Genomic DNA, 23,542 nt, shown 5'->3' with positions numbered 1-23,542 from the left:
TTCAAAAATAATGTTGACTTTGTAGACCCCTGGAAAGGTAGGTCTCAAGGAAGGGTCCAGGGACCACACTTTGAGAACCACTGTTCGATAGTGACATGCAGAATACAGCCGGGACTCCTGGCTAAGCTGACTTCTGGGATTATAGACAGCTACAGTGAGGATCAACCTTCAACTTAGATAAGACGTTCAACATCAGATATCTATTAACCTACAAACCTGACAGGCTCAACAAATTCCACTGTGATTTTGGCCCCGACAGAGCACAGAACTGTCAGGTTTCTGGTACCACCAACACCCTCGCCTACTTACTCCATGAGGCAGTGGGACGCTCTGTGCACAGCCCACCCTTTGGCTTTCACCTGGCCTCAGTGGGGCAGGACTCAGCCGGAGGTCCTGGCGGATTCCGTCGGGCACCTGGACAGTGAGGTACTGGGCCAGGGTCTGCACACAGCTGCAACAGTGTTCCAGCGCCTGCTCCTTTGACCCTCCGCTAAACTGTACCCGGAACATGCGACTCTTGTTCTGTTTGACAAATCAAAAGTTACCCTCAGTGACCATTGCCATCACTTCATATTTCTTTACTGTGGGGTCTTCTAGCGAGTGCTTCCCTTTGCTTGGAGAGGAAGGGGTGTGGGTGCGGGAGCAGTTACCCTAGATGGTTGATGTCGGTATAAAAAAGCCAATAGCTTTCTTCCCCGTTTTGGGAGCTGTTCCTCATACTAAACTTAGCTCCTTCAGAGAACTGACCTCACCAAAAATGGAAAAGCCCATATCATAAAGGCCAGGAAGGTCACTTTACTGACCACAGTAAAAGATCAATGATTGTCTTACTTTGGAATAAAGATTTCACAGCTCCTAATTCCTTAGGTGGAAAATCAGTGAAGATGATACAGCACAGTCCTGGCTCAACAAAATTTTTCTAAACCTAAGTATATAAAAGAGCAAACCAGGTACATGCCACATTAAACAAGCCAGTGAATTTGAAAAACAGGACTGGGAACAGGGCACAGGCCAATGCTAGGAGCTAATGTGTCTCACATTAATAATCGGTAAAGCCCTTTATCCTTGGAGAGGCCAGATTACCATACAAATGACCCACACAAACCACATGTTGCCTCTAGTTTGCTGTACAAGTTACATCCCTTTGCAAATCAGCAAATGTGGGAGAGAGACAATTAAAATTTTAACAATTTGGCCACCACATCAAAATTACTTGATTGTAAGTTTAAAAATAGAGCTAAATTATAATAAACAATAAAGCAGAAGTAGTTTCCTCTTTTCCTAGTCTAATATTCTGCCTAGTTTAGAGGAGTCGGCTTACACAAAAGCTGCCCCAAACAGGTGGTATGTATTGTGTACCTTTGTTCAATTTCTTCTGTACAGAAATTCAGATTCTAACTTAACACAGTGACAGTACTTTTCACTCAGTAAATACATAAATCACACTAACTGGAAAACGTTTCTAACCACAGTTAACAAAATCTTGTAAGTTCCTATAAGCAAAGATTCCTTGATTTTCCTGTTCACAAATTACACCATTTAAATTCTTAGATAAAATCATCCAGCAGAGCCACATCTTTAGGTTACAGAAAGCTCCTGATGTGGCTTAAGCAATGGTCAGGTACCATGTCTGAAGAACAGACACTGCCAGACCTTCACTGCCACTGCTGGGTTCTCCTCATTTTTTAACTCATTTAATTTTTTCCCCAAGTTTAACAGTAATCCATTATTATCACCCCTTCTAACAATGAAAAAATACGAAAAAGAAATATTCTAATATATTCATATACATTAGAACATATACACAAACTAGTACATAAATGTATACATTAAGGTTACATATCATATATATAATATACATAGGTTATATATATACTACTTAGATATTTTTTGAACTATACTACTGTTTTGTAACCTAATTTTTTATTTAGCAATAAGTATAAAAACAACAGTATATTTCATTATTTTGATAGCTGAAGAGTATTCCTTTATTTACCCGGCCCCCTACTGACATAAATTTAAGTTATTTCCAGTTTTCCCTATGATAAGCCACAAAGCTCTGATAAACACTCTTATACATACATCTTTGTACATAAAGACCTAAAAGCAGACTTGCCCGGCCAAAGGGTGTATGTATCTTCGTGCCTAATACCAAACCGCCCTGGGCACGACGGTGCCAAGCGTGCTCCCGTGGAGTCTATCCGCCCGTTTCCCTGCGCCTCCAACCCTGGAGATTCTTACTCTTTTTGATTTTTCTTAACCTACTAGGTTAACACAGATTTTTATTTTAGAATCTCATTTCTTCGACTACAAGTGAGGGTGAACATTTTTCTTACGCTTATTGGTCACGCGTGTTTTTCTTCCGTGTGCTGCTTATTCATTTCCTTAGTCATTTTTCTGTTGGATGAATAATCCCCAAATCAAGAGTCACTGAAAGCTAACTCTCCCTGAGGAAGGGAACAGAACTGATTAAGAGAACTACACAATCAGTTTTTGGTAATTCAATTAATCTTTTTTTGTGAAATTGGGCTGATTTCTTGTTTACAATTAATTAGCTGTTTCCAGCTTATCCTAGTTTAGACTGTATCTGAAGACATCTACATGAATTTTATATTTATGTAGCTATATATTAGCTATTTTCATGATGATTCTGTGATTATCTAACCTTCAGAAGCAATCACATTAAAAAATTTACCTCGTAGCTACAAGAAAAGCTATATGCAGAAACAGACAACTATTAAGTGTAAAAAGGGCAAAAGTCTCAGATCGGTTGTACAAGTCTAGAGGTAACTTTATGTGAATGTCCATAAGAAGGAGTTTGGATAGGCAGGGTTTCTTTGGAATGTGGTTCCAAGAAATGACAGGGCAGGCTGTATGTCTGAGAGCCCAGCTGAAGTCCTGCTCCAAGTTCGCTTCTGTGAAATTCCCAGATGGAATTTGAGCTTATCATCTGAAGCCAGAAACAGCACTCAATGCATGTGGACCCAAGATGAAACCAAGGCACACCAGGAAAAGTCTGCAAGTGAGCTACGTCTCCATCCCACGTGCGCAACGTCACAGGGTACCACAATGGAGAACCTGACACCAGGTGAACAAAAGGACTCCTAGGTTGAAAATCTTGATGAGACTTATTTTTAAGCCATAATTAAAAGTCAGAAAGAGTTCCTGGCTGTGAAATGAAAAGTTTTCAAGTATATGCTAACAGTCCTGAACTGCCCCAAATTGTACAGTCTCCAGTTTCTATAATCTAAGGAGATTAGCTCAAAATTATTATGTTTTAAGCCACGGCTTACGTGTTAAATTGTTCCCACCCTATTTCAAAACACATAATTTCAAGTTATTACAACTAACAGAAAATTCCCTGTTACACAGACTCCTTGAGGGAACAAAAGTGAAAGATAAGGGCTTCTCTCTTTATACTTATCTTCATGTTCTCATAAGAAAATCAGGCTTCAACCTTCGGGAGACACTGGGTCCAGTAAACTCTGACTCACAGGCGTGAATGGCATCTCCACACAGAGATTCTTAAACTGGGGTCTCTATAGCTGACATTATGTGGTATCAGACAACAAGGAGACATCAGGGGCCTCACAAACCCTCCGGCTTTTCCTGCTGGCTTCAGATTCATCACTGAGATCTGTAAGAAGTTTCCCATCACCACTAGCACCCCAACTGAAACAGTTTCCCCACCACTAGCAGTGAGTTCCTCTACTGTAGAAAAGGGGAGGAGGAGTAAGTACAGAAAAAGGACTTGCCCAGAGAAGGGACTTCAGCATTTTCTTTAATTCTTTGCTATGAAACCAAGAAGCGATACTCAAAGCCCAGGCCAGACAAAATGATGGGAAACTTGAGTGAGTTACTGGGGTGAGAAGGAAAGAGGAGAGTAGGTTAGGTTTGTTTACTCTTTCACAAAGAAGTCCCTTCCCACAAGGGGAGACCAATGGAATTCTCATAGGGAATTATATGTCTACTGTCAGCCTATCAGCCAGGACCATTTTGATCAGAATTACTGAAAAAAAGGAAGCCCACCTTACAAGTAGGCAGAATTTATACAATCTACTTATTTCAGCCAGAGAGAAGAGAAATATAATCCTTCTTACCACGGGATTTAAGTTATACTAAATTGCTGTTAAAGGACTAAAAATTTTATTTCAAAATAGTTCTTCCATTTGTCAATTTAAACCATGGTATTTGTTATGTAATACCTGGTTAACTAAAAATTATCCAAGGCAAGAAAAGCACTAAACATACCTTTTGCCAGAAAGGCAAAAAGAAGTCTGTTGGTTCAATATTAATACATCAAGTCAATAGATCAAAGGAGAAAAAAACCATGATCTTGATAGGTGTCAAAAAGCTTTTGATAGAATGTAATATGTAATCCTGATAAAAGTACTAGTAAGTAAACTATAACTGAAAGAATATCTCCTTACATGGTAAAGAATATCCAGTCAACAGCCAGAGATGCTCTTAACATCTAAACATGACTTCCCATTCAAGTCAGCAAGACGTCAAGGACGACACAATCATTACATAATCACAGTGGTCTGGAAGGTCCAGATAACTCAGTCAGGTGAGAAAAGTAATAAGAATAAACTACTGGAAATAAATAAAATTATCATTGTTTGCAGATTATAAAATTACTTTCCTAGAAATTAAAAAATTATCAGAATTAATAAAAGTTTAGTACAAAAGCTAAATTTAAATTAGTTCAGAAAAAAATCCAATAATAAGCAGCTACAAATATCTTTGGGATAAAAGAACACCATTCATAATAACAACAGGCAAAAGGTTCCTAATCTTAGACATTTAAAAAAATCAATATATAATATATATACATAAATATATATAAAATTATATAACTACACAAATTACATAAATTCATATTTCTATATAACATGTAATATACACATGTATATAACATGTAATCTCTATATAGTGTCTAAATACTTGAAGAGGAAAATTAGGCAAAAGCAGTAGGCAGGTGATTCACAGAAAAAATACAGATGGCTAACAAACACAAAAATGTTCATTTTCATTTAGTTATCAAAGAAATGCAAATGAAAGGAAGATGCTCATTTTGCCTATCAAATTGGAACTAGTTTTTAAATTTAAATTATATCACCCTATTGAAGAGGATTTGGATGAATGAACATTCTGACACATTGCTAGTCAGCAGAAGCAGGAACAACTTATTTGGAGGGCAAATTCACAGAATAAATGTTCATACTTCTAGGACTTCTATCTCAAGAGCCCTGTAAATAAATCCTTATGAAAATCAAAACATTTTTATAATAGTGAAAAATTGGGCATCATGGTACACCCAAACAATAAAATGCCATGTAGCTATGAAGAATCATCTTTTCCAAGATTAACTGATGACTTGGTATAACATTCCTGATAGAATATTACACGGCAAGAGAGCAGGATAGAAAGCGCTCTGTACACTACGATCCCAAACTGATGAATCACCTGTATGGAGACACTGATTGTTGCCAGGAGCCAAAGCACACCAGGGGCTGGAAAAGCCAAACACTCATCTTGCTGATCTCTGCAGACTGGATGGCCATGTTACACTGTTCTGGCCCATGAGACATAAGCACACATCTTCTAGGGGTTGTGGGAGGTGGACAGACTTATGGGAAAGTTTATGCTTTCCTTACAAAAGGGACAGATGAAGCTGATTTCCTTGAATGGAAATATAAGAGAGCTCCTGCAGCCATTCTGCAACTGTGAGTGAGAGGCCAAGGGAAGCGCAAAGGTGGTGACCTTGACACTGTTGAGTTTCTGAGTCAATGCTAGCAATTGCCTGTTTCTGGATTTCTTATTTAGTGAAGAAAATAAACTCCTATTTTGGGGGGCCATTAAAGCTGGATTTTCTGTCATAGGCATCTGAATACAATCCTAACTGATATATATAATGCCTAATAAAAACTTCAAATTGTTAATAATAATTATTTTTGAGTGGTCAAATTACGGTTGATTGTAATTTTTCTCCTTGTAGTTAGTTAACATTTTTAACAATATATAAGCAGAAAAAAATAAAACTCAAATATCAGGCACATGGCATGGTGTAATTTTAAAAAGATATATATATATACTCAAACAGCATGACTTAATCCTGGGCTGGGAGTCAGAAGACCAATGGGTGGCCCAATTCTCTGATAGCTAGCTATAACCCTGGCTTTTAGCTTAAGCTGAATTCAGGTTCCCTATGAGTAAAATGAAAACAGAGGTTCTTGAATTTTTTGAGTACATGTTCCAGACCCCTTTGGCTGTCTGGTGAAGTCAGCAGACTCCTCCTCAGAACAATGTTTTAATCACAGAAAATACATAAGATTACAAAGGGAACCAGTTATTCTGAAATCGTTTATTATAATATTAAAGTGCTAATTTGTGAACTAATAATATATATGCCTCCTTATTAACATACTCAATAAAAAGATCTAGCAGCAGGACAAATAACACCATAATTCTGAGGTAGTGATGAGCATAAACGACATTTGAGAGATTGGGAACAAATGTACTGTGACGAGAAAGTATCTGTGACTCCTCTTGGTGAAAGGTCTAATACTACTGTCGTCTGCTGCTTACAGTCATAATTGAAGGGAACAATAATTGAAGGAAATGATAAACTGATAAATCAATCGGAGACCAGTGGGAATCCATGCAAGTTCACAGACCCCCTGAATTCTTGGAGGGCTCTTTGGAGAGTCTGTGGAGCCCAGGTTAAGATCCCTCCATTAGATGCTCTTGAAGACCTCTTCCAGCTCTGAGTCTATGAGCCCACTGAAAATTAGGCTCATTTACCTAAATTTCAATATTATCTACTCAGTGAATGTTAATAGATTGATTTTTTTATAGTTATTTCTGAAAGAAAATAATTTAGGTGATTAGTCTCCATGTTTCTTTGATGAGGATCATTCTTTACATTTAATACAGCTAGAAAGAAAATAAAAGGAAATTTTTTAATATTAAAGAGGGAAAAACTGAAAAGACATATTCAGTGAAGCATTTGAAAACACACACCTTTTTAACATCTAAAAGCAAGACAAACAATGATGTACTCCACCTCCTCCCAATTTGTGCTTAGAGGATAAAGAACCGTTGCGCAGCCCCATCACACAGGTATTGACAGATCAATCAAAGGCCTGGCTCTTCAGCAACGTCCTCTTACGAGCTAGGCTCTTGCCTCCTACAGTCCTTGTTTCAGTTCTGCTCATAATGCAAACCTTTCTTAAACATGTGTATTCTTCCCAGTATCATTTCACCTGCTGAGAGAAGCTCCTGCACCCTCCACCCCCACCCCATACACACACACAACATGAGGAGGGTATGGTCACTTGCTTAAAAACAGTAGGCCACACGGCATCTTGCCTTTATTGTTGTTCCAAACAACAGACAATCCATGCGTCTTACGATCTTCAACCAGTTCTTGCTACCAATGAGTGAAAACCCTTCCTGAAACAAAACAATTAAGCGAAATTAAAAACAGAAGCAAAAAAGGGACATGAAGAATAGCTTTGGTGCACCTGCTTCCTATTAGAAAGTTGTATATTTATTCATTCTGTAACTTGAGCACAGCAGAAATGACTCCCTATCACCAACTGCCAAGGATGACCCTTCTAATAAGTTCCGTGTCCTAGTGCTCTTCCTGCACGACCCAACATTAATAGTTTCAGCTTTTGTTCCTTTTAATCTTTTCATATTGAAAATCAACAAAATATTAAAGATAGTAAATGTCCATAGTCATATTTGCTATAAAATGCATTTCTATGCCTCTACGATATGCTAAAATATGAGTTTACATTCTCGAAAGCCCGAGGTTTCCATTAACCTAATTAATTAACTGCTCTGACACATCCCTGACTATGAGATTTCTCTTCATGGGAATGTAATTTTCAGTTTCCTATGAATGGGAAAATTGAAACAATTTGTTTTTCAGTGCTGAACGTTTAGTTCTTCATTTCAATCTGAAAAAACAAAAAAGGCAAAGGGGGCAGCAGAGGGCACACAAGTCTCAAAAGAGAGACAAACAGCTGGATCTCAAAGGTGAAAAGAGGCACTTTTTCTGTAGCTTATTACTAAATAGAATTGACCATCTAAGGATTATGGCAGCTAATAAGCTCCAATGATGCTGTCAGTGAATTGCCTAAGTTAAGCAGCCCTTTAAGCTAGAACCCAGGGAACTGATAAACTGACCGCTCGTAAAACCAGCATGCACACTTTTGTCTGCCTTGTAAAGGAAGCCTGCTGGAGGAATCTGAGAAATCTCCAAGTCTTTGAAAACAAAAGAAAATGCTGTCCCTCATCCATTTGACCTCACAAAATCTCTTCCTAAATCTGAATATGATGAAAGTTGCGACCTCCACAGAAATTTACAGCCTAAAAAACTGTAGGTTAATTCCTTGACATTTTCATTTAAAAAAGAAGTAAAAAGTCATTTCTAACATGTTGATTCTAAGAATTTTCTCACCAATAGTAGGTTGTTTTTTTTTAAACAGAAAAAGTAGACAAACCATCTGTGATTTCATCTTAAAACTCTCTCAGAATTAGCAAAAAGAAACGCGTTCATTATTATATCCCAAACATGTAGATACTCTATTGTAGTTTAAAATTGCAGTAGATAGGGAAACTGGCACTCACCCACGTGGCTGGTGGGAGTGCAATGTGGCACAACTCCTACGGAGGGCAATTTGCCAATATCAAAATTACAAATGCATTTACTCTTTAACCCAGCAATGGGAATTCATTTCCCAGATTCACCTGCACACACATGAAGTGATGCATGGACAGGGTTAAGCATTTCTGCATTTTTAATGGTGAAAGATTGGAAACAACTCAAGTATGCATCAACAGTGGACTAGTTAAATAAAGTATGGTATTCTACTCAACAGAAATCTATACAACTGTAAACAAAATAACGGATGTTCTATATCAGCGCTAGCCAGCAGAAATATAATTTGAGCCACATATGTAATTTTAAATTTCTACTAGCCAAATTTTAAAAACAAAAAGAAATTGGTAAAAGTAATTTTAATATTTTACCTTAACATATCAAAAACATTATTTCAACATGTAAACAACATAAAACAGTATTAATAAGATAGCTTACATTCTTTTTTTGGTACTAAGTCTTTAAAACCCAGTGTGTGTTTTACACTTATACCACATTTCAATTCAGATGCTCTATTTTCAATGGTTAAAGTGAAATGTAATCCGACTAAAACAATAAAGTTGAGTCTAATGGGAAAATACTTTACACTGCTTCCATTTTAAATCTAAATTTAAACTAAACTGAATTCTGTTTTTTAGTTGCAGAGGCACATTTTAATTGCTCAGTAGCTACACACAGCCCATAGCTACCTTCTCAGACAGCACAGTTCTATTATGTATTGATCTCTAAGGTATATTGTTCAGCCAGAACACAAGTTACAAAACAATGTCCACAATATGCCACCTATTGTGTAAGAAAAGGAGAGAACATACAACATATATTCTTATTATTTGCCTATACTTACATTAAAAAAAATGGAAGGATTAGTACACAAGACACTAATAAAAAACTATTGGTAGCAAGTGGGAGTGAACAGTGAAGATGGGGGCAGGGATGGGAGTGAGAATTTTTACTACATCTTTTTATATTGCTTTGATTTTTTTTCTTTAAAGATTGGCACCTGCGCTGACACCTGTTACCAACTTTCTTTTTGTCCTTCTTCTTCTTCTTCTTCTCCCCAAAGCCCCCAGTACATAGTTATATATTCTGGTTATAGGCTCTTCTGGTTGTGCCATGTGGGACGCCACCTCAGCGTGGCCTGATGAGCGGTGCCACGTCTGTGCTGAGGATCCAAACCGGCGAAAGCCTGGGCCACCAAAGCGGAGCGTGCGAACTTAACCACTCGGCCACAGGGCTGGCCCCAACTGCTTTGATTTTTTGAACCACATAAGCCTCTTATGCATGTGTATGGGAATATCTGTGCAAACCAGGATACCCATTCCAATATGGCATAAACTCAAGGAAGAGGCAGAAGCAGGACCTAAAGAAATGATAAGTCTATGGGAACTCTGTATTACCTTTACAACTTTTCTGTAAATCCAAGACCACTCTGGAATAAAAAGTTTATTAAAAAAGAAAACAGGGGGCCAGCCCTGTGGCCGAGTGGTTAAAGTTCTGCATACTCCACTTCAGCAGCCCGGGTTCGCAGGTTCGGATCCTGGGCGCAGACCTACTCCACTCATCAGCCATGCCGTGGAGGCATGCCACATACAAAGTAGTGGAAGACTGGCACAGATGTTAGCTCAGGGCTAATCTTCCTTACCAAAATAAATAAATAAATAATAAACAGTTCTTGGCCCTGGGCTGATCTTACCTTTTTCTATCTCTAGTTCAGTTTGGGTTCTGTGGGACATCTCCACTTGGCTATTCCACAGATCTCTCACATCAACTTGCCCAGACTGAAACTTGACAGTTTTTCTCCACACATGTTGCCACTCCTATGGGTTGTTGCCTCAGTGAATGGCACCACACACCAGCCAGTCACCCAAAGTGATCAACCTCATACGATACTTGATGATTCCTTTCCTCACTCCTCCCTCAACACCAGTTAATCCCCAAGTCTTAGAGATCCTAACCCCAAACAGCTTTTCATCTGACCATTCTCACCGCTGACACTGGCCCTGCTGCATCAAGCACCACCAGTCCTCCCCAGAACTACTGCACTATCCTCCTAACTGGTCCCCCTTCCTCCAGGCCCAGTTTCTGCATCTAGCTATGCTACTGCCAGAGTCGTCTTTATAAAACAGAAATCTCATGAAGTCACTCCCTTTCAATACCATCCCCTCCCTCACCACCGCCCCCCAAGAAACACCTGCAAGATAGAGCCCAAGTTTCTCATTGTATATCAATCTCCACATTTGGCTTCTGCCTTTCACGTGTGATTATTTCCTTCATCTCTCTTATAAACCTTGTCTTAGCACCACGCCAACCCCCTGCAGTTCTGCAAATGTGTCGGACTCCTCACACCCTGATGTCGTGGTACAGACTGTTCCTGAAACAGGCTTCCTTTTTCACTGATCTTTTAAAACCCAGCTTTATCTCAACCATTCCCCCCAAGGCAAAGTTGGCTGGGGTCTCAGAATCCTATGCTCTCTCGGGATCTTGTTGTACTTATCACACTATATCATAACTATTTACGTGACTTTCTCCCTGATAAGAATGAGGAGGAATTTCCAGGCAGGGCAAGGCAGGTTCTAGAATATGTCTTATTACCCCTTGAATCCTCAGCAACTATCACAATGTTTAACAAATGCTACTGGATTGGCCCCAGCAGCCACTCAGTTCAGGACTCTAAACCAAGTCTCCGTGTGCAGCGGCCACGTGGAGAAAGGTGCGGCCTTCCTCCCTGACGACCTCTTAGTTGAGCCACTTTATGGCTCTTTTTTGTCCATGTGTCCAAAGCATTTTGCCTTAGAACTTCATATATCTCTTCTCTCTGCCTCTTCCCTTGGCTTTTTGCCTAATTAACCTCTAATCATAGTTCATTTCACCCCTAATCTCAGCTGGGTCACCCCACTACACTTTCCCATAGCACTCTACATTTTTCTTTCATAGCATTTATCACAGTTTAAGTGTGTGTATCTGTACTGATTATTTGCTTAATGTCTCTTTTCACTAGACTATAAGCCCCATGCACGCAGGGGCTATATGTGTTTTACTCACGACAGTCTATATAGCACCTATTATAGGGTTTGACACTAGAAGATGCTTCAAAAAGTTGAGTGAATGAAAGAATGAAATGCTATTAAAATTAATTAAGAGAAATTTCATGCCACTATTATTTCTTGGGAGCAATGAGGTTCACAAATTTATTACCTGTCCAATGACACAGAACATCTTAATTTTATTTGACTTATACTAATCTTGTCCAAGATTCAGAAAGAGCTTTTTCATCTAATGTTTGGGGATTTAGTAAAGAAGTCTGTGTACCTAACCACTTGTCATTCATATATTCCTAGATTTTAATAATTAATCTGCCTATCTTTGAAAATCCACCTCTTTGAATCTCCTTTAAGGCTTATCCATCTGGCGAATTGAGTTTAGTTCAACTGATGGCTCCTCTGTGCAGGCTGTCCTGACTTTCGCAGACAGTAAGTGACCTGCTCTGCGCTCCCACAGCACGCTGTGCCTGCTGCTGCTAAGACACTCACTGACCATCACTGAGCTCTTGCTATGGTGGGCCTCTGTGCTAGGGGTTAAAAAAAGACACAGAATCTGCCAAAGTGGGGGGGAGAATGCATCAGAATCACCAAGGGAGCTTCTTGCTCTGGTGCCTGCGATATTGTTCCTCTATCCTGTCAAAAATCACTGCCATAAGAGCTCACTGTTAACTGATGAGAGTCTGTCATGTCCTTTTGAAGTGCTGGGGCAGAAAAAATAGTTGGGAATTGATAGGACAAGGTGGGAAGGAAAAGACAGTAGAGTACTCCAGAAAGTACCAAATTTACCATCAGACAAAAGAGTAGGAGCCAATACCAAGAAATCATGTCTGTTAAATAAAAAAAGAATGCCAATCTCTGAAATCCCCCTACTTCCTTCGAGCACACTTTGACCCATTCCCTCATGCTGTCCAGCTCTGGAAATCTGCCTGAGGTGCAGTGGCAGAAATGCCACATGATTCCAAGGTGGGGCGCCACACCACAATTTTATATAAAGAGAGCCTCAAGCTTTGGTTTTCAAGTATTATACATTATGAAGTTCATTTCTAGATTTTAGTTATCCATGTTCTCCTTGGCCTCTGTTATCATAAATAATTGAGTTACCATAAAGATAAACAAAAAGGAAGCCATCAAAAGAGGGGAGAAGAGGAGCAAAATGGCGGAGTGAGCTGACGGGGGACTCTCTCCCCTCCAAACTACAACCAAAACCTGGAACAACTGAATTTCAACCAATAACTCTAATAATACAGAGATTGTCAGAGACCCACAGCACCAAAACGACGGAGGGTGGAGAGGCTGGAGCCCCCCGTCGGAGGAGCTGGAACGGGGTAGGAGAGAACTTCGCTCCCTCCCCTAGAGACTGGGATCGCTGCCACAGGTGATGGAAGGAGCAGGGGAGGGGCCACGCATCTGCAGGATCGTCCAGGACTCCCACTGCCAATGCAGCAGAAACCCGCTAATGCGGGAAAGCTTTCGCATGGGGGAACCCTATCAAGCGACGGCCCCGGGAGACCAGAGAGCGAGAGCTGATTGGGATCCAGGTTGGCACGCAAGAGAAAGTGCCCCTCCTACCCCCAAGCCCCACTGCACGGTGCCATCGCGGCTGAAGGCAGAGGGCTCAGAACGCGTGCCTCTTGACCCCCATCCAGTGCTGGCAGGCTGTAACTGCAACCAAATAATACCATCATACGCAAAAACCACTCCTCTAACATTCAGCAATTTATAAAAGCTCCAGTCCAGAAGGAAAACAATAAAAACACAGAATTAAGTCCTGAGGACTTGGAAATAGGTAAACTAAGTGAAAATGAGTTCAGAGTAGCTATCATCAAAAAACTCAATGAGGTAAAGGGAAATATAGAGAAACAAGTCAACAAGTTCTGGAGTTACTTCACAAAAGAGACAAACTATAAAGAAGAATCAATCAGAAATATTAGAGATGAAAAATATAATGGATCAGATAAAACAGAATACAGATTCCCTGAATGCACATGTAGTCACCAGAGGAGCAAATTAGCATAATTCAAGATAGACAGGCTGAATGGCTCCAGACAGAGGAAGAAAGAGAACTAAGAATTTAAAAAAATGAAAATAATCTCCGAGAAATAGCAGATTCAATGAGGAAATCCAATTTAAGAATTATCGGAAACCCGGAGGGTGTGGAAAAGGAAAATGGAGCAGAAAGTGTGCTCAATGAAATTATAGAAGAGAACTTCCCAAATCTAGGGATTGAGGGAGAAATGTGTGTGGAGGAAGCTTTCAGATCTCCTAGATTTGTCACTGTAAAAAGACCTACTGCAAGGCATATAATAGTAAAAATGCCAAAAACGAAGGACAAAGAAAGAATACTCAGGGCAGCAAGACAGAAGAAAATAACCTACAAAGGAACTCCTATCAGACTTTCAGCGGATTTCTCTACAGAAACCTTACAAGCTAGGACAGAATGGAAGGACATATTAAAAACTTTAAAAGATGAAAATCTTCAGCTAATAATACTCTATCCAGCAAAAATATCCTTCAGATATGAGGGAGAAATTAAATCTTTTCCAGACAAACAAAAGTTAAGGGAATTTGTAACCAAAAGTATTCCACTACAAGAAATCCTCAAGAAGGCTTTCATACCTGCAAAAAGAAATAAAGGGAGTAAGGAGTCACAAACCACAGAGTAGGGAGACAAATACATAGAATCTGAATAGGATAGCAAATATTCAACTATAGCATTAGGATAAAGGGAAGGAAACCACCAAAGCAAAGATGATCTTATCACTCTAACCACAAACTCACAACACGAGTTGTAATAAGACATGAAAATAATAATTTAGGAGAAGAACAGGAAAGGGACTAAATCAGTCTAGGCCAAGTAAGTAAGAGACCACCAGAAAATGGACTATATTATACACGAGATTCTAAATACAAACTTCAGGGTAGCCACTAAACTAAAGAACAGAACAGAGACACAAAACATAAATAAGGAAAAATCTAAGAAACCCAGCATAAGAAATTGCAGAAGTCAATGGGTAGGCTAAAACACAGGACGAGACACAAAGGAAACGCAGGAAAACTGGATAAGGAGCAACAGTATGACAGCATTAAGCCCTCATGCACCAATACTCACCCTCCTTGTAAACGGACTGAATTTTCCAATAAAAAAACACAGAGTGGCAAGATGGATTAAAGAAGAAGATCCAACAATCTGTTGCCTCCAGGAAACACACCTCAGCCCCAAGGACAAACACAGGCTCAGAGTGAAGGGGTGGAAGACAATACTTCAAGCTAATAGCAAACAAAAGAAAGCAGGTGTCGCAATACTTATATCAGACAAAACGGATTTCAAAATAAGGCAGGTAAAGAGAGACACAGAGGGACAATATATAGTGATCAAAGGGACACTTCATCAAGAAGAAATAATGCTTATAAATATCTATGCACCCAACACAGGAGTACCAAAGTTCATAAAGCAACTATTAACAAACCTAAAAGAAGATATCAAAAATAACACAATAATAGTAGGGGACCTCAACACTCCACTCACATCAATGGACAGATCATCCAGACAGAAAATCAACAAGGAAATAGTGGAGCTAAATGAAAAGTTAAAACAATTGGACTTAATAGACATATATAGAACAATTCATCCCAAAATAGCAGAATACACATTCTTCTCAAGTGCACATGGAACATTCTCAAGGATAGACCATATGTTGGGAAACAAGGCAAGTCTCTACAAATTTTAAAAAATCGAAATAATAACAAGCATCTTCTCCGATCATAACGCTATAAGGCTAGAAATTAATTACAAGAAAAAAGCTGAGAAAGGCACAAGGATGTGACAATTAAACAATACGCTAATGAACAAGCAATGGATCATTGAAGAAATTAAGGAAGAAATCAAAAAATACCTGGAGTCTAATGAAAATGATAACATGCCATAGCAACTCATATGGGATACAGCAAAAGCTGTATTAAGAGGAAAATTCATCGCAATACAGGCACATCGTAACAAACAAGAAAAATCCCAAATAAGCAATCTTAAACCTACACCTAACTGAATTAGAGAAAGAAGAACAAACAAAGCCAAAAGTCAGCAGAAGGAGAGAAATAATAAAAATCAGAGCAGAAATAAATGCTATTGAAACAAAAAGGCAGTAGAAAGGATCAATGAAACAAAGAGCTGGTTCTTTGAGAAGATAAATAAAATTGACAAACCCCTAGCCAGACTTACAAAGAAAAAAAGGGAGAAAGCTCAAATAAACAAAATCAGAAATGAAAGAGGAGAAATAACAACAGATTCCGCAGAAATACAACAGATTATAAGAGAATACTACGAAAAACTACATGCCAACAAAATGGATAACTTAGAGGAAATGGATAAATTCTTGGACTCCTACAATCTCCCAAAGCCCACTCAAGAAGAAGCAGACAATTTGAACAGATCAATCACAAGGAAAGAGATAGAAACAGCAATCAAAAACATCCCACAGAATAAAACCCCAGGACCAGATGGCTTTCCTGGGGAATTCTACCAAACTTTCAGAGAGGATTTAATACCTATCCTTTTCAAGCTATTCCAAAAACTTAGGGAGGATGGAACACTTCCTAACACATTCTACGAGGTCAACATCACGCTGATACCAAAGCCTGACAAGGACAGCACAAAAAAGGAGAACTACAGGCTAATATTGCTGATGAACATAGATGCAAAAATTCTAAACAAAATTTTGGCAACCCGAATTCAGCAATTTTTCAAAAGGATCATACATCATGATCAAGTGTGATTCATACCAGGGACATAGGGATGGTTCAAGATCCGCAAATCAATCAACATGATACACCACATCAACAAACTGAGGAATAAAAACCACAGGATCATCTCAATAGATGCAGAGAAAGCATTTGACAAGATCCAACAGCCATTTATGATAAAAACTCTGAACAAAATGGGGATAGAAAGGAACTACCTCAACATAATAAAGGCCAAATATGACAAACCCACAGCCAACATCATACTCAATGGGCAAAAACTGAGCGCCATCCCCCTGAGAATAGGAACGAGACAAGGATGCCCTCTATCACCACTCTTATTTAACATAGTTCTGGAGGTCCTGGCCAGAGCAATTAGGCAAGAAAAAGGAATCCAAATACGGAGGGAAAAAGTGAAACTCTTGCTGTTTGCAGACGACATGACCTTATATATAGAAAACCCCAAAGAATCCATTGGAAAACTTTTAGAAGTAATCAACAACTACAGCAAAGTTGCAGGGTATAATATCAATTTGCATAAATCAGTAGCATTTCTATATTCTAATAATGAACTAACAGAAAAAGAACTCAAGAACACAATACCATTCACAATCACTACAAAAAGAATAAAATACCTTGGGGTGAATTTAACTAAGGAAGTGAAAGACCTATACAACAAAAACTACAAGGCCTTTCTGAAAGAAATGGAAGACGACATAAAGAGATGGAAAGACATTCCATGTACTTGGATTGGAAGAATAAACATAGTTAAAATGTCCATTCTACCTAAAGCAATCGACATATTCAACGCTATCCCAATCAGAATCCCAACGACATTCTTTACAGAAATTGAACAAAGAATTCTAAAATTTATATGGGGCAACAAAAGACCTCGAACTGCTAAAGCAATCCTTCTCAAAGAACAAAACAGGAGGCATCACAATCCCTGACTTCAAAACATACTACAAAGCTACAGTAATCCAAACAGCATGGCACTGGTACAAAAACAGGTGCACAGATCAATGGAACAGAATTGAAAGCCCAGAAATAAAACCACACATCTACGGACAGCTTATCTTTGACAAAGGAGCTGAGGGCATACAATGGAGAAAAGAAAGTCTTTTCAACAAATGGTGCTGGGAAAACTGGAAAGCCACATGTAAAAGAATGAAAATTGACCATTCTTTCTCACCATTCACCAAAATAAACTCAAAATGGATAAAAGACCTAAAGGTGAGACCTGAAACCATAAGGCTTCTACAAGAAAACGTAGGCAGAACACTCTTTGACATCAGTATTAAAAGGATCTTTTCGGACACCATGTCTTCTCAGACAAGGGAAACAATAGAAAGAATAAACAATGGGACTTCATCAGACTAAAGAGCTTCTTCAAGGCAAATGAAAACAGGATTGAAACAAAAACACAACCCACTAACTGGGAAAAAAATATTTGCAAGCCATACATCTGACAAAGGGTTAATCTCCATAATATATAAAGAACTCACACAACTCAACAACAAAAAATCAAACAACCCGATCAAAAAATGGGCAGGAGACATGAACAGACATTTCTGCAAAGAAGATATACGGATGGCCAATAGGCACATGAAAAGATGTTCATCATCGCTGATCATCAGGGAAACGCAGATCAAAACTACACTAAGACATCACCTTACACCCATTAGAATGACAAAAATATCTAAAACTAATGGTAACAAGAGCTGGAGAGGTTTTGGAGAAAAAGGAACCCTCATACACAGCTGGTGGGAATGCAAACTGGTGCAGCCACTATGGAAAACAGTATGGAGATGCCTCAAAAAATTAAAAATAGAACTACCATACGACCCAGCAATCCCACTACTGGGTATCTATCCAAAGAGCTTGAAGTCAGCAATTCCAAAAGTCCTATGCACCCCAATGTTTATTGCAGCATTATTTACAATAGCCAAGACATGGAAGCAACCTAAGTGCCCATCAACAGATGACTGGATAAAGAAGATGTGGTATATATATACAACAGAATACTACTCAGCCGTAAAAAAGAACAAAATCGTGCCATTTGCAACAACATGGATGGACCTTGAGGGAACTATGTTAAGTGAAATAAGCCAGATAGAGAAGGACAATCTCTGTATGACTCCACTCATATGAGGAATTTAAAAATGTAGACAAAGAGAACAGATTAGTGGCTACCAGGGGAAAGGGGGGGTGGGAGGTGGGCACAAAGGGTGAAGCGATGCACCTACAACGCTACTGATAAACAATAGTGTACAACTGAAATTTCACAAGATTGTAACCTATCATTAACTCAATAAAAATTAAAAAAAAACAGGGGAGAAAAGGACCTAAATAAATGGATACACAGGTTAGATGTAGACAATCTGACACCCAAGGACGGTGGAAAAACGACTTGTGCCCTCATCCTAACACAGCCAGTTTCCCCTTCAGTTGAGTCCTTCCCTGAGCTGGTTTCCTTGGTGTTTCAGCCACCTCTCAGGACCAGTTTGAGCAGGCAAGCCAGGAGCGTATCACAGGGGACACTGGCATCTAGCTAGGTAAATTAGCTTTAAAACCATGGCAGATATGCTCATAAGTGCTTTGAAGAAAACACAGCATTTTACTTTTACGAAAATAACAATTTAAAAAATGCTCACACCTGCTACAAATACCCTTATTCAGAGGAAAACAGCATGGGTGAATATGGTTACAAAAATAACGATGACTAACCACATGACAATCCAGCAGTCTCTAAGCCCAGAGTACCAAAGGGCTTCTGGATGAATGTGAAGTGTTTAGGTGCCAGATGACTTATTTAAAAATTAGATCCTGGGGGCTGGCCCCATGGCTGAGTGGTTAAGTTCCAGCACTCCGCTACGGTGGCCCAGGGTTTCACTGGTTTGGATCCTGGGCATGGACATGGCACCGCTCATGAGGTCACATTGAGGCGGCGTCCCACATGCCACAACTAGAAGGACCTGAAACTAAGATATACAACTATATACCAGGGAGATAAAGCAGGAAAAATAACTAACTAACTAACTAAATAAATAAACTGCTGTGTAATCTCAAAGAGAACCTTTAAAAAAAAAAAAATTAGATCATGGCTTAAGCCTCAGGATCGTGTTTCTGATTCACTTTCCTTGGAGCTCAGGCTTTGTCAGGTTCAAATTACACTGAAAACAGGGAAAAAAAACCCCACGATAAAGGAGCTGTTACAGAACATGAAAATAACAATATGCAGAGAAAAGAAAGCAAGCAAAAGACCTGAGATTTTAAAAAGTTAAATTTTCAATAATCATAACCACTTGTAACTTACTAAACTATAAAAGGGAGCAAAAAGGTAGACAATAAAAAACAATTTATAGCTGGTTTGAGGATTAGACTTTGATCTTAGATTTGACTATGGATATTTCTGCTACATTCAGAAATACACAATACTGTGCTTAGAGGAGAAATAATTGTCTTACTTGAAAGAGCTACTCTACACTTATCATGAAGATAAATTAACAACACCGCCGCAGACTGAGGCAGCTCAAACGAGCACCCCCTTCAACAGCTGACTTTGCAGAGCTATATCTTTCCTGATTTATAAGGGGTATACAAACAGTTTGGTTTCATAATGAAACACAGACTGTTTGGAAGGCATAAGGTAAATAAAAATTAGCGAGTAATGTCAACAAAATAAGGACTTACTATGTTTTAGAATGTTTAACATGTAGAAATCACAACATGCTATGAAAAGTTACAATTTGTTGCACAAGTATTTATCAAGGATCTATTGTGCTAGGTCCTATGACTGACACTAGGGATCAAGGTCAAATCACACATGGACGCTGCCCTCAGGGGGTGATAGTCTAGAGGAAATCAAATAACCATTTAACAGTAACAATCAATGTGGTAAATTCTATTTTTCTGCAGACACACAGAAAAGAGGCGTTAGATTACAAGGCCCAGAGGAAATGGCCCTTGAACTGATTTTTTAAAAGCTTTTATTTTAAAATAACTGATTTAATTCTGTAATGTAGATTTTCAAACACACATGAAAGTAGAGAAAACAGTAAAATTGTATGATGAACCACCACGTACCCATCTTCCAGTTACAACAATTTCATAACACAACCAATCATTTCACTTACACCCACAACCAATAACCCCCCGACTCCTCGGATTATTCTGAAGCAAATCCAGGCATTTGTCAGTATTTCAGAATGTATCTCTAAAAGCTAAGGACTCTTCTTAAAGCATAACCACAAAACCAACATCATGCCTTTAAAAATGAACAATTCTTTAATATCGTCAAATATCTTTGTCACTGTTCACATTTTTGATTTTTTTTACATTGTTTCTTTTTTTTTGAACAGGACTCCAAGTAATAACCACATATTGTAATAATTGATATGTCTCTTAAGTCTCTTTTAAACCAGTGGTTCTTCCTTTCATCTCTTTTTTTTCTGCTTGCAATTTTTTTGTTGAAGAAACTGGGTAATTAGTCCTCTGGATCAGGGATAGGCAAATTTTTTTCTGTAAAGGGCCAGTGAGTAAATATTGCAGGCTTTTCAGACTCTACAGTCTTTGTTACAACTACTCAGCTCTGACCTTGTAGCATGAAGAGCAGCGAGAGACAATGGATGAACAAAGGAGCATGACTGTGTTCCAATAAAACTTTGTTGGTGGACACTGAAATTTGAATTTCATATAATTTTCACATCTCACACAATATTATTCTTCTTTTGTTTTTTTTTCAACCATTTAAAAGTGTAAAAACTATTCTTAGCTCACAAGCCACATAAAAACAGGCAGTGGACCAGGTCTGCCCCATGGGCCATAGTTTGCTGACACTACTCTAGAGTTATCCTCACTGAACTTTGTTATTGTATCCCCATGGTGTCTTCCAATATGTGCCTTTGTCTCTTGTAATTCCTGTAGATTCATAGTCAGAACAAGAGGCTTGATCACATTCAGGTTTGATTTTTTTTTTCAGATATTGCAAGACTACTTCCTACATGGTGGTGTGTCGTTCCACAAGAATGTCTTTTTATCCTTTTTTGTGAAGTTAGCAGTCATTGATTATCACTGACTAGACCCACTAATTTCATCAGTGGTTGCAAAATGATGTTAGTTTTTTCATTCATTCTTCATTTATGAGCTGAAATACATCTATAAAGAGAAACTCTGCCTCATCAACTACTTTGTTACGCTAGATAAAAATAGGAAAGCAGGATAAAGGCTTGCTTCTTTTATTTGCCAGCTTTCAAAACAATGAGGTGTTTCCCTAGTATACTCTAAAGATGACAATGAGGGTTTTGGGTTTTTTAAAGTATCATTTGAAACTCACAAATTTAAATATATTTGCTGTTTTAATCCACTGCAGTTATTGATCCTCAAATTGTCTCTCTTGGCTAGTGAGAAACATTTCAAGTTGCTTCCTGAGTCCTGAGATGCCGTTAATAATCTCAAGATATTAGAAGCTCAGCTGCCTCTAAGTTTCTTCCTACATGGGTGATGATGCGACCCAGGTCTTCAGCTGTCAGTGATTCAGCCTCACTCACTCCTATGTAGAGGGTCGCAGAAATGCCTACTCATCTAGTTTCGTTGTAGATGTTATCCATGGGTCTTTGCTTTTCAGTCCTATTTGATCTATTTTTATGAAGAGATTTGAGGAGATCCAAAAGCCAGGATGCCATTTCTAGCCAAGAAGAAATAAGAGGGTCAAAAATTATACTCCTGTCATAAACAACTAGAAAACTAGACAAACTATTGGAAACAGCTATTTTCAGACAATGAGAAACAGGTAGTACAAGACTGTGATATTTGATAAAGGGGTAACAAATGAAGTGAGCCCTAAACAAACAGAGGAATATACATGTTCACAGATTGGATTATGATATTGTTAAGATTCAATTCTCTCCAAATTGATATGTACATTTAATGAAATCCCAATTAAAATATTGCAGAAATTTGTAGAAATTAATGAGCTGATTCTAAAATTCATATGGAAATGCAAAGGACATAGGAAAGCCAAAATAAGCTTGACAACAGACAAAGGTGGAAGACACATATCACCAGTTTCAAGAGTATTATAAAATTAGAGTAATCGAGACAGTATGACTTTGGCATAAGAATAGGCATATGAATCCACGTCACACAATAGAGCCCAGAAAGACAGCCCCACATACATGGGCAATTGATTTCAATAAAAGTGCCACAATAATTCAATAAAGAAAGTATTCTTTATTGCCGGGACAACTGAATTATCGACTTGGCAAAAAAATAAACCTTGGCCCTTAACTCACGCCATACACAAAAATTAATTGAAAATAAATCATAGGCCTAAACACACTGGCTGAAACTATAAAACTTCTAAAATAAAACAGGAGAGAATCTCTGCAACCTTGGTATAGGCAAAGATTTCTTACACAGGACACAAAAAGTATGAACCGTAAAAGAAACATTTCATAAATCAGACTTCTGAAAATTTTAAATCTTTAGCTCTTTCAAAGACAATGTTAATAAGATGCAAAAGTAAGTCACAGATTGAGAGAAAATATTCACACTACACACATCTGACAAAGAACCCAAACCCAGAACATACATATTTTAAAAACCTCTTACAGATACTCAACAGGCAAAAGATTTTAACAGACACTTCACAAAGGAACATATACTAATGGCCAATAAACACATTAAAAGATACTCAACATCATTAATTATCAGGGAAACGCAGATTAAAATCATGAGACACCACTACCAACTCATTAGATTGGCTAAAATTAAAAAGACTGACAACACCAAGGGTTGCCAAGGATATGGAGCAACTGGAGTACTCACGCATGCTGGTCAGTGTATATGGTACAACTACTTTGGAAAACAGTTTGGCAATTTCCTATAAAGTTAAAACTATACTTACCATACTACCCAGCAATTTCACTCCTAGGAATTTACCCAGGGGAAACGAAAACATATGTCTACACAAAAACTTGCCAGCTTTAATAATAATTGCCGCAAATTAGAAACAACTCAAATGTCCATGAACATGTCATTGGGTAAACGGTTTGTGGAATATTCATACACTGGAATAAAACTCAGCAATAAG

The 23,542-nt window shown here is 38.5% G+C and overlaps 1 protein-coding gene across 1 annotated transcript in view; it reads right to left on the bottom strand.

The window, feature by feature from the left end:
- LOC124236442 (meiotic recombination protein REC114-like) overlaps positions 1-23,542 on the bottom strand; it is an 88,867-nt gene that overhangs the window by 5,467 nt on the left and 59,858 nt on the right. Inside the window, exons 3-4 of the mRNA XM_046655449.1 lie at positions 7,375-7,458; positions 310-522 (exon numbers count right to left, since the gene is read on the bottom strand). Coding sequence (XP_046511405.1) covers positions 310-522; positions 7,375-7,458 — 297 coding nt within the window. The remainder of the gene's footprint in view (positions 1-309; positions 523-7,374; positions 7,459-23,542) is intronic.

The sequence above is a fragment of the Equus quagga genome, chromosome 2, assembly GCF_021613505.1.
Source record: "Equus quagga isolate Etosha38 chromosome 2, UCLA_HA_Equagga_1.0, whole genome shotgun sequence".
NCBI lineage: Eukaryota > Metazoa > Chordata > Mammalia > Perissodactyla > Equidae > Equus > Equus quagga.
The sequence above is the reverse complement of the archived record's forward strand: the minus strand, read 5'-3'. Positions and strand labels throughout refer to the sequence as shown.